At 40.9% G+C, this 18,791-nt stretch overlaps 1 protein-coding gene across 5 annotated transcripts in view; it reads right to left on the bottom strand.

The window, feature by feature from the left end:
- The window catches only part of ANTXR1 (ANTXR cell adhesion molecule 1), a 256,734-nt gene extending 238,821 nt beyond the window's left edge, over positions 1-17,913 (bottom strand). For 2 of the 5 annotated variants that reach the window (XM_053200700.1, XM_027072303.2), the window contains exon 1: positions 17,365-17,912. In XM_053200700.1, the coding sequence (XP_053056675.1) occupies positions 17,365-17,516 (152 nt within the window). In that variant the 5' untranslated portion in view covers positions 17,517-17,912. Of the gene's footprint in view, positions 1-17,364 lie in introns of all 5 variants that reach the window. The other 3 variants (XM_027072301.2, XM_053200701.1, XM_015063982.3) reach the window with 2 other exon arrangements.
- Between the last annotated feature and the right edge of the window lie 878 nt (positions 17,914-18,791).

Raw genomic sequence — 18,791 nt, 5'->3', positions numbered from 1 at the left:
CAAGATGTTTTGCTTTCTTACACTTCAGCTTCCTCCTTTATACAATGGAGATAATAGTATCTATCTCATAAGGATTGTTTTAAGGATTAAATCTAATGATCCCAAGGTGCCAAGTATCCTGCCTGAAACACAGTGAGCACACAGGACAGTGGCCGCTCTACCTCCCTTCCCGCCATCATGATTATTAAAGTCCCAGGGGTAAGATCTGAAGTGCTCGTTTCTTATCCATCACTGACACCTGGGATTACCTCTTTCTGAAATATCTGTAAGTTTTATAGATGAAAATGGATCTTCACTGCAATTTTTATTTGGATGGACTTAATTATAAGCCACAGATTTTTTTCATATTTATTGTGCACTTTCTGTTTTAAAAACACTGAGTATCAATAAGCATTCTTTTCTTTTTTTAATGTTTATTTTTGAGAGAGAGAGAGAGAGAGAGAGAAACAGAGTGTGAGCAGGGGAGGGGCACAGAGACAGAGAGATACAGAATCTGAAGCAGGCTCCAGGCTCTGAGCTGTCAGCACAGAGCCTGACATGGGGCTTGAACCAACGAGCTGTGAGATCATGACCTCAGCATGACCTCAGCCGAAGTCCGACACTTAATCGACTGAGCCACCCAGGTATCCCTTGAATATCAATTAGTACCAACGACATAATTTGCAGAAATCAGTGCAAAATGAAAAGGAAAGCCTCTTGTTCAAAAATTACTAAAAATTTCAAGATGGTGACAGCAGAGCATTAAACCAAGTGCCAGACCTTTGTAAGTGCGGGCTCCTGGGTGACTGCAGAGGTCCCATGTGCCCGTGAGGCTGACCCTGCCATCAATATCCTTTGCCCATTTTCTACTGGGGTGCAAATGTTTTCTTAGCCCAGGGGTCAGCAAACTCTCTGTAGAGGGCCAGACAGTAAATACTTCAGGTTTGCAGAGTATGGTCCCCATGGTAACTGCTCAAATCTGCTGTTGTAGCACAAAAGCAACCATTGAAAGCAGCCACTGATAATACATAAATTTAAAAAGTGTGGTGATGCTACAATTGTATTTATAAAAACAGTCTGCAGGCCATAGTTTGCCAACCTCTGTCCTAGACAGTGACTTTCTTTCAGTTTTTCTCATCACAAAAATCTATGTATTTTTCCTGGATAGCTAAAGTTTGAGTGTAGCTAAACTTTAGTGTATTTTTCCGGGTAGCTACACTTTTGCTACTTATTTCCTGTTATTTATTGCTGAGAATGTGGACTAGAAAAATTGTGCCTTGGGATATATACGGAGGCATTCTTTGCAACTTAATAAATATTTCATGGATATTTGAAAAGAAAGTTTATTCTCTGTGGGGTATATGGTTCAAAATATATGTATTAAAACAGCCTCATTATTCATACCCTCTATGTCCTTTGAACACTTAAGTATTCAGAGAGATGTCTTTTCAGATTCCACTGAGAAAATGATTTGTTTTTCATCTTTGGCAGTCAAGAATAGATGAGAGTTATCTTAATACATTCCCTAAATATTGAAGCACCCTTGCATTTCTAGGATAAACTTTACTTGGTCTTGGTATATTCTTCTTCTACTACACTGTTAGTATAATTTTGATGATATCTGATTTTGGATTTAAAGTTTTTATTCAGTTTGGTCAGCAGTTTTGCATATGAACATGTTATCTTTAGTAGATATTGATATCAGATATATACAAGCTTCCTAAAATAAACTGGGAGACTCCATCTTTTTCTGTTTTCTGGAAAAGTGTGATACTGAAATTTTCTGTTCCTTGAAGATGAACTTTTCTAGAACTTTCCATGAAACCCCACTGGTCCAAAACCAAAGGACCTACTCACAAAGGCAAACTAGTCCCTCTCAAATGTCCACATTCTACTGGGAGGGGGTGGGGGAGGCAAAGTTGGAAAGATCGAGCATTTTGCCTAACTGAATTTTCTAAAATCGCAACATTGGACTCTTATTATCACTTTGGTTCAAAATTTAGGGATTTCCATAACTCTTACTACTCAGTAGGCGGACCTGGGAGGAAGAAGGGGTTTTGGGGAGCTAAAAGTAGACTACATTTTGGTTTGTTGTTGTTGTTGTTATTTTGTTTTGTTTGTATATGAATGTAGTGGAAGTAGTTTTTTTATAGCCTGAGTAAAAAATTTCTATTTTTCACTTCCTCTTTTGAGAATCTATCCGTTAAGTTTTACGTGTCTGTATAACCTCATATTAACTTCTCCGGGGCCAATTACCTCTGTTTCTTTTATGCTACATCTTTTTCTTGCTCTTTATTTCCAATATACTCTACATTTTGATGTCAATATTTTCTAGCAATTTTTCTCAGTAAGGGTATGTGGATGGCATACATTTTGAATTTTGAAAGCCCAGTTATGAAATTTAAATATCACATTTCACTCAGAACTCTATAATTACTGAGGTTTTTTTTTTTTTTTGAGCATTTAATGTTGTAGGCCAAAAAGAAAAAAAAAATTAATATCAGTCTGAGTCTTGCTTTTTTTGCAGGGGGAAGGGAAATCTAATTTTTTTCTTTTTTGGAGGAATGTAGACATTTCTATTTCATCTTATATTTTAAGAATTTATCTATAAAGTTGTGTATGTTGTGGATCCTTTTAAAAATTAATTAGTTTGAGTATTTGGTAGGTCCTCTAAATGTTCTCTTTTCTCTTCCTAGAATTTTTATAGTAAATATATTGTATATAGTTTATATAGATATATTTTTTATTGTGTATGTGTGTGTGTGTGTGTGTGTGTGTGTGTGTTTATATATCCTGTTCCTAGCACCTATCTCCTGTCTCATCATTTTTAACTCTACATTCTTTCTGCTTCAGTTCTGGGAAAAACTTCTTAAACTGTCTTCTGATGAACTGAATTTACTTTCTGCAATATGGTGGTCATGGTTTCCAATGGATTTGAATAGTCAGAAATATACTTTCCAAAATCTTCTTATTTTCAGCATGTTCCTTTTTCCTGACAGGCTGCTCTTGTTTGTTGATGTATTATTATCTAAAATTTACTGATGATACTAACTGGACATATATTTGCTTAAATGGCTTCAATGGTCATTGCCACTTCTTTTATATAATAACTATTATATTTAAAGTTTTCTTTAATCTTGATTCACTTTTTGGTAATTTCCTGAAAATTATCCCTACTCCCTTTTTTTAAGAAGAATCTATATGTATTTGAAAATGTTTTCCTATTTTCTTCACATGTGACATCTTTGCTGAATATAACATTGTAGGTCATAAATTTATCCATCAAAATTCTCCACCATTTAATGTGTCAGAACCTTTGTAGGTAACCCGTGTCTTTACCGCTTGTAAAATTCTTCTTTTGTCTTTGAAATTAAAAATGATCACAAGGACATACCTAAGTACTCATCTCTTTTAATTAACTAATTAACTTTTATTGCTTCTTGATAAGCCTATTCAATCTTCATTTTCAGGTTTTTCTTGAATCAGGAAAGTTCTATTCAATCTTTGAGTGTTTATTCTAGACTATTCTTTAGCAACTGAAATTATCCGGTATGTTGGATATTTGGATATCCATTTTCATCATTCAATATTTCTTACCTTCTCTCTTATCACTTTATCTAACCCATTTTCCTATTCAAATTTGGAGAATTTCTCAAACAAGGCTTCATCAATTCATTTCATTTTCTCCATTGTTGGTTTGGCTCTTTACTGCTTCTAAGGTGAGTTTACATTTTTCCCTATTATTTCATATTTTGTTAACTGCTCTAGGTTCCTTGTCTCCTTGTTTCATATTTTATCTATTTCACAGATTTCTTATTTTATTTAACATCATTTAATTTACAAAACATATGGTGCCAAAACTGTCCTCTTTTGCTTTGAAAATTCTTTGTGTATAAACATGTTCTTCTTTCACCTTGGGAATTTTGTTTAATCCCCTTTTAAAGTTGCTGAAATTTTATAGGCCCTATTGTCATCCTTGAATGTAGGAAGGTGTTGCTGGATCTGGTATTTGCTTCCGACATAGTTTCTTGTGGTGTTTTGTTTTTGTTTTTGTTTTGCCTCATTTCGCACTCATAAACTTCTCTAAGAACTTAATCCGGAAGAAGGGAGCTGCTTTTGATGGCTAAAATAAGCTTAGGTTATTTTTCCATCACTTAGAGAAGAATAGGGAATGGAATAGACTCTTATCATTTGCCACAGATGAATTTCATCCTCACAAGGTTTGCATGTTTTTATTTGGACATGGTTACATCCATTCCAGCTTGTCATTGGTAGGGGTTTTTGGCCTGGTATTCACTTCAGGTTCATATTTTGTTGTACCAGACATCTTTCCTGGCCCTTACTGTATCCACAGAATCAAAGACAGAACTCTGCCATTTCCCTGGAGGTCCAGGATCTATGAAGGCCCAGGATCTATGGGGAGGACTCAGTGAAGCTGGACAGAACCAGGGTCATGAAGATGACTGGGGCTCATGGGATCTCTCTTTTGTGGCTTAATTGCCCCTTCCTTATCCAGTGTAGCGGCTTCTGTACAATGCAGAAGGGCTCCAGGGAGATGGTTCTCATCACTCTTTACTTCCCACTCTTTACTTCAAACTCACTTCTAGATTTGGGATTGTTTTTGTAGCTTCTCCCAAATCTTACTCTCCGTGTTTTCTACAACTTGGCAACAGAGTTGAAAGTAGAGCCTGGCTAACATCCTTCAAACTCAGTCCATCTGTTTTGTTTCTAGTGGAATTTCTTACAAGTGTGCTGCATGTCAATGTCACTATCTTTAGTCTTTGGACCTGATGCTGGCTGCCCCCACATGCCTCCTTAAGACTTTCTCTTTTAGGGGATTGGGGCAGTTGTAGATGATAGTGGGGGAGGTGGTGAAGGAGAAGTTGTGTATGTTCATCTTTCTTTTCAGAAATCCTAAACAAACTTTCTTATCTCCTACTAAGACCATCAGCTCATTAAATTTTAGTTCCAGCATTTATGATACCCTGAAAGTGCACTTCCAAAAGTCGCCAATGCTTTATTTCTGCTAAAATATATGGCCTTTCTCAGTTCTCATCTTGCTGGACGTATTTATAATATGCATAAATACAACACACTCTATTTATTGTTTCAACAAATGGATTTTTGAATGCTACTAGGTCCTTTCGAACCTATAAAGATTAATAATTCCAACCCTTGATATTTATTAAGTACTTACTAAGCAGCAGGTATTGTGGTGAGCACTTTACCCGCATTACCACTTAGTAATAGTAGCTAACACTTCATGAGAACTTTCTACATGCTCATAGGGTTCTGTTCTAGGCACAACCACCCCATGTGATAATATTATCTCCCTTTTTACAAATGAGGAAACGGAGTTCACAAAGAGGTTAAGTAGCTTGCTCAAGGACACACAACTAGTTAAATGGTAGAGTTGGAATCTGAACTCAGGTGGTCTGGCTCTAGAGTCCACACTCTTAGTCTAAACACTGTTCAGTCTCCTTTCTGGTGTTTAAACCTGGGCTTTTAACACCTATGCAACACTGCCTCCCCATGGAGGGGTCAGGAAATGCACAATTACAATTTATAATGCTAGTTATTAATACTGAGAAGTACTAGAAAATCTCCACAAATTCTTATGGGAATGTGGGAGTGGGTATACCAGGAAAGGCTTAAAATTGGGGCACTTGGGGAAAACCAGGAGTGCTGTATTGGTTGACCATTTTAATGGAGTAATGCATACAAGGAGCTTCACCAGTTTGGCCTTTAATCATCTTCCTTTTTGTTTCTTTGATATTGTCTTTTATGACAATTAACAATCAGAATGGCCATATACGTTAAAATCCAAACACACATTTTCAAAAGTAAAATAAGAAACCATTAATAATTGTGCTGGGACAAGAAGCATAAGCCAGTAATGTCCTGGGCCGTGATTTATTGATTAGTGGTTAGATTATGGCTGTCCAATGGCATCTTGAATTTCCTTTTATTATTTTGACTGGTGTATAGGTACAGTTAGGATACTTCACTTTTTAAATTTTCTATGCCATTTCCATAAATTTGGTATTTGCATTACCTTGTATGTGAGAAATGATGTCAGAATAACTATGATTCTGATCATAATCCTTTGCCACCAAGATCTTGGGAAAGCTCTGTTCCAGGTGGTTCCTACAGGTATTTATTAACTGGAGCTGTACATGGTTGAGCATCAGGATTTGAGGCAAAGAAGATAAGGCCACTGAATGAGACCCCAGAGGACAAACACTAAGGGTTATTCCTTTCCATCTCTTGATAATCAACCATCCTGCTGCTTATCATGCAATGTGAGTTGTTATGGAGTTGAGACATTCTGAATAAGGAAGGTATTTTGAATGAAGATGTGATGTAGAGAGGTGATTGTTCTTTTTTTTTTTTTTTTTTTTGTACTACAGGGAGCCCACAACTAGTGATAGGAGGGGGCCAAGTACTAATGATCATCTCATAAGGGTGAGAGGGCATCACCTATGTAAAGATGGGAGTGGTGATAAAGGGCATTAGCTAAAGGCAAGAAAGTGCATGAGTTAGTTCGGGGAACCACGTGGTACAGTTTTGTTGGAAATTACAAGGGTGTAGGTTGTGGTAAGAGATGAAACGAGGGAAATAGTGGCCTGAGCAATAAGGCTCTTGAATGCCTTGCTAAAGAGTTCACATTTTACTCTAAAAGAGTTCTGGGTAAGTGTTTAAAGGTCAAAGGGTGGGTCAGATGATGTCAAGATTAGATGTGTTTCTAAAAAGATTAATTTGGTGCCACCGTCAAGAATACATGGGGTGGGGGAAGGGCGAAGAAAGTAGGTAAGGAGACCAATTTAGAGACTATTTCAGCGAACTGGTTGAGGAAAGGGAAAGGCCTGAGCTAAGGCACCGAGGAGGCAGAGAATGGGTCATGTGGGATGATCACAGGACAGATGTCAGGGCAGGTGTTGTCCAGCCTTGCAGTATGAGAAAGATACTCCCAGATCTTTGGTGTAAGTGGCTGGGGTTTGTGGTGATGTCATTCACCAAGACTAGAAATAGAGGAAAAGATGACATAAAGGGGTAAACAGTGGATTATTCTTCCACTGGAATTCTCTCGCCCCTTGCCTCGGTAGTACAATTCTTCTCTGGTTCTCTTCTGACTGTTCTGGAAACTTCTTCTCAGTTAGTGGAGTTTCTTCTTTGGCACAGATATTCCTGTTGGCAATTCCTCTAAGGTTGGACCCTGGCCATCTCTGTCAATAAACTCCACCTCTTCTTGACATTTTAAAAATCCTGAGATTATCTTGGTATCATCTCGGTATTATTTATTATTCATATCCACATTTTCGACTACTACCCTTGGGCTAACAACACTCAAATCTTTATTCTCAGTCTCAGGGTATAAATCCAACTGCCTGCTCAGCATCTCCACCCAAATGCCCTACGTGTTCAGACTCAACACATCCACACCAAGCCTTCTTTCCTTCTGAAACCTCCTCCTTACTCTCTCAAGACTCTTTCCTCTTCCACATCCCATGTTCATCAGGTCCTGTTGCTCCTCACTACAAAAGAGCTCTCAATTTCATCTATTCTCTTCCTCATTCCTACTACAAGAATAGGTGGGATATAGATAGAAGCTTGCCACTTTTGTCTCTAGAAAACTTTAATCCCATAACCTATTGCTGACATTAAAAAATCCACTCTTCCTAGATTCTTTCCTGTCACTCTCCCTGTCATGTTTACATCACAAGGGGGAGGGTCACTTTGCTATCCTGTATGTTACCCCTTTGCGAACAATGTCTTCTTCTTTACTTGGTTACCTGGCAAGATCCCGCTCAGTGTTCAAGTTCCAGCTACAAAGTTACCTCCTCTATGAAGCCTCCTAGGCCTCTCATGTCTCACCCAAAATTATTTTACCAACTCTGTTTCCCTAGCCCTTTGTCTCTTCTACTAAAATGTGAAATCCTTGAGAACCAGAGACCTCCAGAAGTTTAGCATGGTTTGAAAATTCTGCATTAAATTGGTGTATCCCTTCTCCTAGCCAGGTAGTCCTGCCTGGAATCTAGGGAGGTGTCTTTTGTTAGAGACCCACATCCTCTTTCTCCAGGGGTAATTACCACCAGCAGCAGCATCACAATCACCATTACCATCTGTCATTTGTGTACTCACATACCAAATGCTTCATTACAGGTTTTAATCTAATGTTATTCTATAACACTTCTGTGAGGCAGAAATGTAAGGCCTATTTTATTGGTAAGAAGACTGAGGTTCAGAGAGGCTAAGTAATTTTCAACAATGTCACAAAGCTTGGTGAAAAGGCTGAGCTGGTGTTTAAAGCCAGAGATGTCTGATTCCAAAGTTGGCTTTCTTAACGCTTATGCCTGAGCCTTGGTTCATTCTCCTGAGGCACTGGAGCCACATTTCATGTGTGACATCTCAATAGAAAGGTAACAAAGGACTGTACTGGCAAATACAAGGCTTAGATATATATGCACACATGATAAGGCCTGGTAACACTAAAGGGCAGTGCATAGTCTGTCTGATCTCTGCTCTTCCTTCTCCTCATCAGGTTGGACTTTTCTACCACTGCCTAAAATAAGAACTCTGCTTGGTCTCCAGTTCTGAGGTGCCTGCTGCCTCAGTGACATCTCACCATAGAGGAGAAAGGACATCATTATGGGGCAGCTTTCCTTGTCTTCCTGTTCACTCTTACCACTTATTGTGGGAGGGAGAGACCCACATCAGAATCACCTGGGCATTTTTTCCAAAATATACATGCTTGTCTTGGCCTTCTCAAGTTCTGATCTGGCCCTTGGTTAAGAACTACTGGTTGAGGGGCCCCTGGGTGGCTCAGTCGGTTAAGCGTCTGACTTCGGCTCAGGTCATGATCTCACAGTTTGTGAGTTCGAGCCCTGTGTCAGGTTCTGTGCTGACACCTTGCTCAGAGCCTGGAGCCCGCTTCAGACTGTCTCCCTTTCTCTCTGCCCTTCCCCGCTCACACTCTGTCTCTCTCAAAAATAAATAAACATTAAAAAAAAAAGAACTACTGGTTGAACACATTCATTTCCAAGGTCTACAATTTCCACTTGTCCTTATCAATGAAACCTTCCCATTTCTTCCAGACAAAATGCTCGTCCTGCTCAGCTGCAGTCCAGGGATGCTAGGAATCAACATCATTGCCATGCCTTGCTCTACCTGACCGTCTTTCAGTCAGGGGTTCTCGACCTGGGCAGTACTATCTCATAAGAAGGCATTCAGAAATAAATGTAGGAGCATTTATTTATTGGTTATCACAATGATCAAGATGGCTACTGGCATTTACAAAGCAAGGATCAGTAATGTTAAGCACCCTACAGATCCCCACATTGAAAAAATGTCCTATTAACATTGTCAACAGCACCCTCACTGAGAAACACATTTGGTGTTTGATTTAAGCTTTGAATAAGTTTCTTCAATACATGGGCATCCTCTGGGCTCAGCTGCTGCAGTGTCTGGGGGCTGCTCTCCCTTGCCAGCCTCCCAAGTTCCCTCATATCCTATAAACTATGGAAAAAGAGATTCTTAGTTTTCAGACGTTCATGTAATACAAAGGTGGCAGGAAAGCTTGTCTAATCTCCATTTCTGCTTTCCATTTAATCTAATTTAACTCCTTACCCACTAAGATGTGGGAAGAATGGGGAAGGGGGAAAAGAGCAGGAGCCATCACTGCCTCATGGGCAGACTGAACTATCACGTCTGACAGGAATCCCAGGTTGATGAATAAATACAAGATCTAGATCAAAACCAACCCTTTCTCATCTGTCTTATGTATCTCTGCCCTCTCTCAGTGACTACTCCTTTCTTGCTTACTCAGGCCAAACCTGTGTATAATCATAGGTTTGCAGTAGAGGCTTTTAATGCCCACCCATATCTGGCTTTCCTCTCCTTTTAGACATGGGAAGATGACCTTTTTCACCCTCTTTCCATAGGCTGAGGCCAAGTAGCTAGTTCTGACCAATGTGTTGTGAGTGGAAGGATGTGTATCGGTTTCTGCTGGAGCATTTCATTGCCAGTGAGAGACCCTCCAGCATTTTCTTCTCTTGTAGCTGTCATGGTGGAAGCTGGTGTTAAGATGACGTCTCTACCAGCTTGGCTCCCAGAACAACTACCCTGAGCAGAGAGCCCTTGCTGACTCCCATCCAACATGCGGAGTAGGCAGAGATTATAAACAAAAGTTTATACCTTTGTTGCTTTCAGTCACTGAGATTTTGGGAATTGTTTGTTATTACAGCATAACTTAACCTATCCTGATTGATTCAACGTTCATTTGCATGTTTAGTTTTTCAGCTTTGTGCGTAGATCGTGAGTCAGAGTGGCTTGGGTTTGAGGCTGAGTTTCACCACTTAGAGTGACCTTGGCTAACCTTTCTAAACCTCAATTTTCTCATGTGTCAAATGGTGATCATGACTGTACTAACCTTACGTGGCTGTAAAAACTAAATGGGGTAATACAAGAAAAGCACTTACCACAGTGTCTGGCAGGTAGCAAGGGCTCAGTAAATGTTACTTACTATTTTTTTTATTGTTGATCTAAAATTGACTTTACTTGCCCCCTGCCCCAAATCCTCAGGAGCCTTTAGCTTTGGCTGCCTAGAATCCTTCTAATATCCTTCAGCCTAAAAAGCAAATAGTCTGGAACTGCTTCCTGCTTCTTTTCCATTCCTTGCAGCTCCCAGAACGGGACGTGCTTGCAATAGACACTGTGTTACCTATATCTTTAATTGAGTACATACTTGTGATTGGAACTGAGAAAGTATTTATGCCAAATGAATGAAAGAATCAGCCAAAATGAAGAAACCTGATTACTTTTTTCAGTATGAAACTGGCATGTCTGGGAAACATGTCAGGAGATGTCCAAATACTTATTTTGTCTTTTGTTGCTGAGTGATCGCTGGGAAAGGCAAAATCCAGTCTCTTGGCCACAAATCAAAAATAGACATACATTCCAAATTAGCAGAGAGAAAATCCCGTTTGCATTTATGTGACAGCCAAACCTTGCTAAGGGATGCCAGAGTTTGTTTCTGGACCTCTGGGAGTCCTTTAGCACTTGAAGATAATTACAGGTTATCTTAGGACAGGCGCCTTCCTCCAACACTCTTGGATTCTATTCTCAACTTGACACTGGGTTTTACCAGGTCTCCATAGCTAAGGAAACTAGAAGCAATTACTTGGCTAATCCAGACAGAAATACAAAACAAAACACCTATGCCTTATTTATTTTTATTTTTGACCCATATGCCAATCTCCAATTTGTAGGCAGTTCTACCAACTATTAACTAGTCTAATACATCCTTTTCAAACCTGGAGCCTAACTGGAGAAACATTTAAAACCAACCATAAAATCCATTTCAATACAAAAAGGAAAGAAAGAAAGAAAGAAAGAAAGAGTTGGGAAGGAAGGGAGGAAGGGAGGGAGGGAGGGAGGGAGGGAGGGAGGGAGGAGGAAGGAGGGAAAAAAGGAGAGAAAAGAAGGGAAGAAAGAGAAGAGAAAGGGAGAGACTGATTGATTCCTGGCCCCTGAGGAAATTTTTTTTTCTTTAAATGAAGCCTCTCATAACTATTATTGTAGCATTTTCAAGGTATCTTATAATGGACTTTTTGTTTTCCTTATTCAGAGCTAATTTTGCATTTTTATTACTCAAAGCCCTCTTTCAAGGTATTCCTGAAAACAAGCTACATCTGAAAACATTCAACACGTCTACAAGAGTTGAATTTCCTTTTTCCATCAGATTCAATCTGAACAAATTAACAATTTATTGGACCGTTAACTGCATCCTAATCAGATATCCTGAATGCACCTTAGAGTCCTAGCCATCAGCTCTCATCTCTGTGGGCTGCAGGGGGCTGGAGTCCTTGAAACTTTCAATCAACTATAGCTGATTTAGCAAAGCAGTAGTTCCTCAATTAAGTAATGTTGGTTGCCTTATGTACCATCATTTACTGAAACTCTGATGCAGGGATTTTTCATTCCTGGAACCCACCCAGTTCCTCTAGTTGGACTGCCATGTGCTTCTCATTATAACCCAAGTACACAGGGCAGCGATGAGTGGAGAAAGCGGGGCTCGGAGTCAGGATCAGACATCAGCCCAGCTCTGTCATGAGCTAATCCTAGGTCCTCGGGCAGGTCACTTAATCCAGTGGGTTGAACAAAGGTTTAACGGTTTGCTCATCAGTAAACTAAGGACACTAGTGCTTGCCTTAGCTACCAAGAAAAGTTGTCTTTGGGGCACTTGTGAGAATGTGTAAGTATCAGGAGACTTCAGTTCTGACTCTAAAGATTTCTTTTGTAAGTTGGTAGTTGGGAACCCAGAAGTATTTTCTCAGGAAAACAATACCATACCCGGTGGTGAAGTTCCCAGTCTAATGCTACAAGAATCTATTTAACGGCCATGTCCCTGGAGTATAACATATGGTAATGGTCCTACAGATCATCACCACTATGGGATCATCCAATTGTGGTGCTGAGGGTAGAACTCTGGGCGAGTGGCAATGGGGTCTCCTTGTATGGGGAGAAGAGAAAGAGAAAATTCCTTCTTACCAAACAGGAAGGAAATAGCAGAGGGCTCTAGTGGTAAAAGAAGACATGCTGAGCCTGTGGAGAGCCTTTACAAATGTAAGGATATATTATTGGCTGTGGTTTTGGAAAGTCCTATCAATAAAGTTATTTGGTGCTTACTGTCCCCTCCAGCCCCCTGTCTCCTCCACGCCTCCTGCTATCGACATCATCCTATATTTGAAGTCCTTTTTTTTTATTTTAAAAAATGTGGTGTTTTTTTTTTTTTTGAGAGACAGCGCGCACGTGAACATGTGTGGGGGGAGGGGCAGAGAGAGAGACATAGAATCAGAAGCAGGCTCCAGGCTCTGAGCTGACAGCACAGAGCCCGACATGGGGGTCAAACTCATGAACTGTGAGATCGTGACCTGAGCTGGTCAGATGTTTAACAGATTGAGCCACCCAGTTGCCCCTATTTGAAGTCTTTAGGGCACTCATGAATATAGCCAGCACTTCCCCAAGACTCATGATGGAAAATCCACTTTTTCCATTTAAGTAACTAACCATTCCCTATAAAACTGACCAATGTATGATACATAAATGTATAGTATCATAGCAGGGGAGCCCTGGGAGAGAGGAAAGGTACATTTATGTCCATGGACCACTCAACAGGATGCATGAATCTTAGAGGACCCCTGGAAAAGTGAAAGGAAGCTAGCTTCTCCTTGTTTTTCTCTGCATAAAGCCTTCCAAATCTGACTCCTCAAATCCCTGATTGAATTCCCAGCAATCTACTTTTCCTGACTGTAACCAGAAAAGCATGTTTAAATGAAGATGAAATTCCATCAGTATAAAGCCTTGTGAAGCCCAGTCCACCAGCCCCATCGCCAAAGCCGCTAATAATGCCCTATTGTGTTACTGTGGTAGTCTAGGTTATCATTATGAAGTCTTGCTCCTGGTTGGGAAAACACGACGTTCCATTAAATGTATAATCTGGGTTCTCTCCAGGCCAGAGATGCATCCTGCTTAAAGGTGGAATGGGCTGAGTTTTAATGTCATGGAAAAAAAGAGGACCATTCACCAGGGAAAAGGGAGTTGAGGGGTGGGGAGAAGAAAGGTGAATTTGGTGCCCTGGGATTCCTTAGTTTCAGCCTGTAGACAGTGTGTAGCCAGCCAAAGTATCTTAGATGCCCAAGGAAAAAGTGAGTCAGCATTCTTTTCCCTTCCGCTCTGCTGTGGTTGGGTGCTGGACAGCACTGTTCTTTCTAGGACAGAGGACCATGTCTTAGAGACCACCAGGGGCCTCTTGCAATCACTGCCTTTGGGCTCATCCCCCACCTATGTTCAACAATCGTATAAATCAGCCTGGGTCAAGAGCACAAGCTGAAGTGTGCACACCATCAAGTGCTAGCAATTTTTTCATTCAGCACAAAAATACCCTCTCTTTTCAAGCCACTGGACAACTAAAAGAAGTCAGAGGAGTCCACCTCAATATAAAGGTAGGTGCCTCCGAAGGGGCCCCCATTATTTCTTTCACAGAGCAGTTTTGGGTCCCCAATGCACTGCAGAGCATCCCATGATGCATTTAGAAATTTTCTCCAGGTTTAAATACAAAAGAAGCAGCAGCAGCCTCTATAATTATCATATGCTTGGGGCTCAGCACGCTGGTTAGAGACCTCCTCACACTTGAAATATTTTTTTTTAAGTCAAAGTAACTTATTTTTGTTGAATATAGAAGTAACATATGCCCATTGTAGAAAATTTTGAGAGTTCAGAAAAACACAAGAAAAGAATTTAAAAATCTTATCCTCCAGACAGGAATACTATTACATATTAGGTAAATCAAGAAATACACATGTGTGTGTTTACCTTTTTTTTTTTTTTTTACAAAGATAGAATCTTAACGTACATAATATTGGTACATTAATACACCTAAGAGTACATAATAATATAATATTCACCTAAGAGTACATCATGAGCATTAGATACTTCTCCTAAAATATCTTACAAGCATGCACAGTCTGCATATTCAATGCTTTGCTAATATCATGCCTAACTTAAGAAATCCACTGTTGTTAGACATTTAGGTAATTTTCACCTTTATTATTATAAACAGCACTGCCATGAACATACATCTAGTCACTTGCTGGAGAGTATATTTGACTTTTCCTTTAGGACATAGAATTGTTAGATGGAAAAGTAGAACCCCATTTTTTAAAAAAGCATTTGATACATGTTGCCAAATTACCTCTTTGCCTGCACCATCCAATACAGTGGCCACATGCTATTTAAACTTAAATTGATTAAAAATAAATAAAATAAGAAGTTCACTTCCTTGTTCACACTAGCCACATTTCAAGGGCTCAATAGCTACATATGGCTAGTAGACACCATACTGGCCAGAGCAGGTATAGAACACTTCCATCATCACAGAGAGTTCTATTGGACATCACCAGTCTAGAAAGACCATGCAAATTTGTATTTTCCTTAGTAAGATATGACAGTGCTTTCCTCCCACAAGTTGGCCGATATTGAATATTGTAATTTAGAAAAAAAATCTCCACTAACTTAATAAAAATTATATCTTGTTTGTTTTCACTTCTTTGATTACTAGTGATGTTGAAATTTTTTGTTTATTTACTGATTTTCATGTGTTTTTTGGTGAATTATTTATGTACTAAGCCTATTTTCTCCTGGAATCATCTTTTTAAAACTGCTTTTTATATATTAAGGTCAATCTTTAAGCAATAATTTATGCTGTCAAAGTTTTTGTAGCTTCTTATCTTTTATTTCTGACATATTTTCGCTTATAGAAATGGAAAATTTGAACATATTTAAATATTTTCATAGTTTTCTTTGTTGTTTCTGTCCTCCTGTTTTAAAAGCTCTAAACCTAAGGTTACAGTAATATTTGTTTAAAATTTCTTCCGGTTGTTTCATCCTTTCATTGCAAACATTTAAATTTTCAGTCCTTCTGGAATTTACTTTGGTTTGTGGTGTAAAACAAAAATGTCACCTTCCCCCCCCCCCATGTTACCAACCATTTGTCCAAGAATCATTTTTTAAAGTAACAAATTAATTCCCCACTGACTTGAACTTCCACTAAATGCTCACATGTTCTTGGATTTCCTTCTAGATTTTCTATTCTGTCTACCTATTCTTTGGCCTTTACCATCCTGTTTGTAATCATTTGCCTTGTAATACATTTTAATATTTGGAGGTATAAGTACTTCTTCATTATCTTTCTCTAAAAATGTTTTACCTCTTTTTCACCAGTTTTTTTGTTCTCTAAGATAAAGGCGGAGTCATTTTATTAAATTCCTCTCACCACCAAAATAAATTCCTACAGAACTTTGATTTAAATGTTTAATTCACTTCAAATTAATTTGGGGGAGAACTGATTATCTCTCCCGTGTGGAGTCAATCCATTCAGGGGCATGGTGGTTCTGTCCATTTTTTCAAGTCTTCCTGTTTGTCCTTCTGAACTGCCTTTTTGGGGGGGGGGGGGAAGCACCATGATGGGCACCTCTGACTGCTTTCAGACAGTCTCTGAATTTGTGAGCTTCTGCCCCCCGCCACTAGAAGTAACAAAAGAAATTCCATTTCTTAGTATTAGAGTATATTCTCAGTATCCACCTTCTCATAAATCTCTAAGAAAGAGATTTCATTTTTCATCCAAAGAATCTGGAGTTCAAAACAGCCCTTACGGAAAAATCAAACTCCAGGGGCAACTGCAAAGCACATTTGGTGTCTAGCTGGCCAGCTTATTTTGCGGGACTCTTTTTCCAACTCCCAAATACTTTCCAGTCTGTGAAATTCATCTCCCCACCACTGTTAACAGCAAGCGCCTCTCCTGGCACCGGAGAGCTCACATAGTTTTAATGAGCATGGATCTTCTCTGAGGGGCTTTTATTGTTGAAGCTGGATTTTAGTAGATAGCATAAAGCTTCCTGGAATGACTGTGGGCTTGGCAAATCTAAGGGGATTTGGGAAATGTTTAATTGGTGAGAGTTCAGCTCTCCCTTGAGCAGACCTGAAGTCTAACTCTTATCCTTTTTGTTAAGGAAACCAGGGCTCCTGCACCTCCCAGGTAGCCCACCAGTGGAATTACCAAGAACTTGACTCAGTCTGTATCCGAGGTCCCAAGCCAAGGTAGGGCAGGTGGGAATTTACCCACAGGGGACTTTTGGCAATGTCTGGCAACAATTTTGGTTGTTACCAATGCGGGACGGGGGGAAAGGGGGCAGAAGAGAGGGAGCATGGAGCGGGGAAGTATGGGGTTACTGGGAGAGGCCAAGGGTGCCCAACAAAGAATTCCCCAGCCTAAAACCCAATAGTGTCTAAGTTGAGAAATCCGCCTTATATTTTCACTAATTGCCCAGTCAGCGTGCACTGTATTATTAGGAACAAAGGCAATGCATTATGCAGGACAGAATGTGGGGTTTTTTTGGTTGTCGTTTGTTTGTTTTCAAAGACAGGACTGACTTTCAAAAGCCCACTCCAGCTTTGCCTGGAAGTTCTGCCTCTCCAAAGCACGCCCTTCTCACCAGGTTTCTAAAGCAAAAGGAAAAGATTCACAGAAACGTATTAGGTCAACACATCCTCACACTCCTTTGCAGGATCCTCATTCACAGAAAGCTAGGCGGAAAGTAGGTTTTCCCCTCGAACCAGCAGCGACGCCCCTGCGGGCTCCCGCTGCAGCGAAGAAGGATGGGGAGGCGCGCTCCCCGACAGAGGCGCAGCGCGGGGCCTCGGCCACCCCCGCGGTCCCTCTGGGTCCCTGGAGACGCGTGCCTGTCTCAAAGCCTCGCTGCCAACAAGCCCAGCCCGGCAGCGAGCATCATCAGCCGAGCCCAGGGTGCAACAACTCATGGCACTTACTTGTCCAAAATGAAGTACAGGTCAAATCCCCCGTAGCAGGCTGGACCCCCTTCCTCCCTGCGTCCCCCTTGCCCGGCGCAGATGAGCACAAAAGTGGCCAAGGAGAGACACTTGAAGCCAATGCCGAGGGCTTTCTGCTCCACGGTGGCCATGACCTGCAGCCCAGGGAGAGGGTAGGGACCTCTGCTTCCCACGCGCCTCGAATTCGTCTGGACCCTCAGGGACGCGCCATCCGAGGGGCCCTGCTCGCGGGCCCTTTATTCCCCCTCGCGCTCCTGGAACTCCCCGGAAGCAATTGTCTGGAGGAGTTCAAGGCTTTCCTTCTGGTTTCCGCTTCGATTCTGTTTCTAGGTTTCAGTTTTCAAAAATCCCAATACTGTACTCCGCTTTTTTAAAGGGGCTGCTCCAGACTCTGGCGGCGGACCGCTCGGGAGGCTGCGCTGACGTTTTGCAATGGAAGCAGCTTCGTCCTGACGCTTCTTTGTCCCAGCTTTTAAATATTATGGGGTGGGTTTTCAGATTGTTCTTGGTTGGGAGACTGCCTTGCCTTTTCTCCCTCCTCTTGCCCCCCTCTCTCCTCCCTTTCTCCTTTTTTGGGGGGCGGAAAGAAAGTTCAAAGGGTGCCACCTTGTGGCCGAAGATGGCGAAAGCGCCCTTTGGCTTTCGCGTGAGTGTGGTTGTGCGTGTTTTCTCATTCTTTCCTTCTTCTCATGCACCTTCCCTTTCATTCTCCGTTATTTCTTCCCCACTCCTACTTCTTGCTCACTCTCTAGCCTTTTTATCCCTGTCCTCTGCTTTCCTACGCTGCGTCTGTTGATAAGGTCACTGTAAACATTTGATGAGAAATTACTTCCTCCAAGCACCTTGGCTCCGACCCTGGGGCTGGGACCTTTGCAAAGGAGCCATTGTGCAAATGAAGTAGAGATGAACGGTGCCTTTGTGATCTGATTCATTCCAGTGACCTTACTGCACTATTAGTGCAGATCATAAAAGAGACTGTAGGGGTCCAGTGACGTGGCTGGGAATAGCATAAACAGTCCCAAAGAAAAGGCTGCTCCCGGCGTGGAACAGCCGGGCATTCTAGATTGTCTCCATCTCCAGATTTTGGAGACTCTGTGAAAAGTTCTTCTTTTCAGCCTGTGAACTTTGACTTTTTCACCCTATTAGGGCAGAGAGAGTAAACAGCTCACAAGAGTATAGACCTTCCGAATAGTTTGGGACTGGCAGGGAAGAGCCGATCAAGGCAGGAACTCAGTTTTAGCTTCATAGATGCCCCCTGGAGAGTCCTCAGTGCACACTTAACACTCCATTTTCCAGCATGATTTCTCCCCTCCATTTGTGATCCTCTAAGACACTTACCATCCATGGTGGTTTCCCCCCACCAGTGTACCATGGAATCCTAGTGTCTCGGAATGCTTCATTAAACA

The sequence above is a fragment of the Acinonyx jubatus genome, chromosome A3 (genome assembly GCF_027475565.1).
Source record: "Acinonyx jubatus isolate Ajub_Pintada_27869175 chromosome A3, VMU_Ajub_asm_v1.0, whole genome shotgun sequence".
Classification (NCBI taxonomy): domain Eukaryota; kingdom Metazoa; phylum Chordata; class Mammalia; order Carnivora; family Felidae; genus Acinonyx; species Acinonyx jubatus.
Note: the sequence above shows the minus strand (reverse complement) of the source record. Positions and strands in the feature narration are given on the sequence as shown.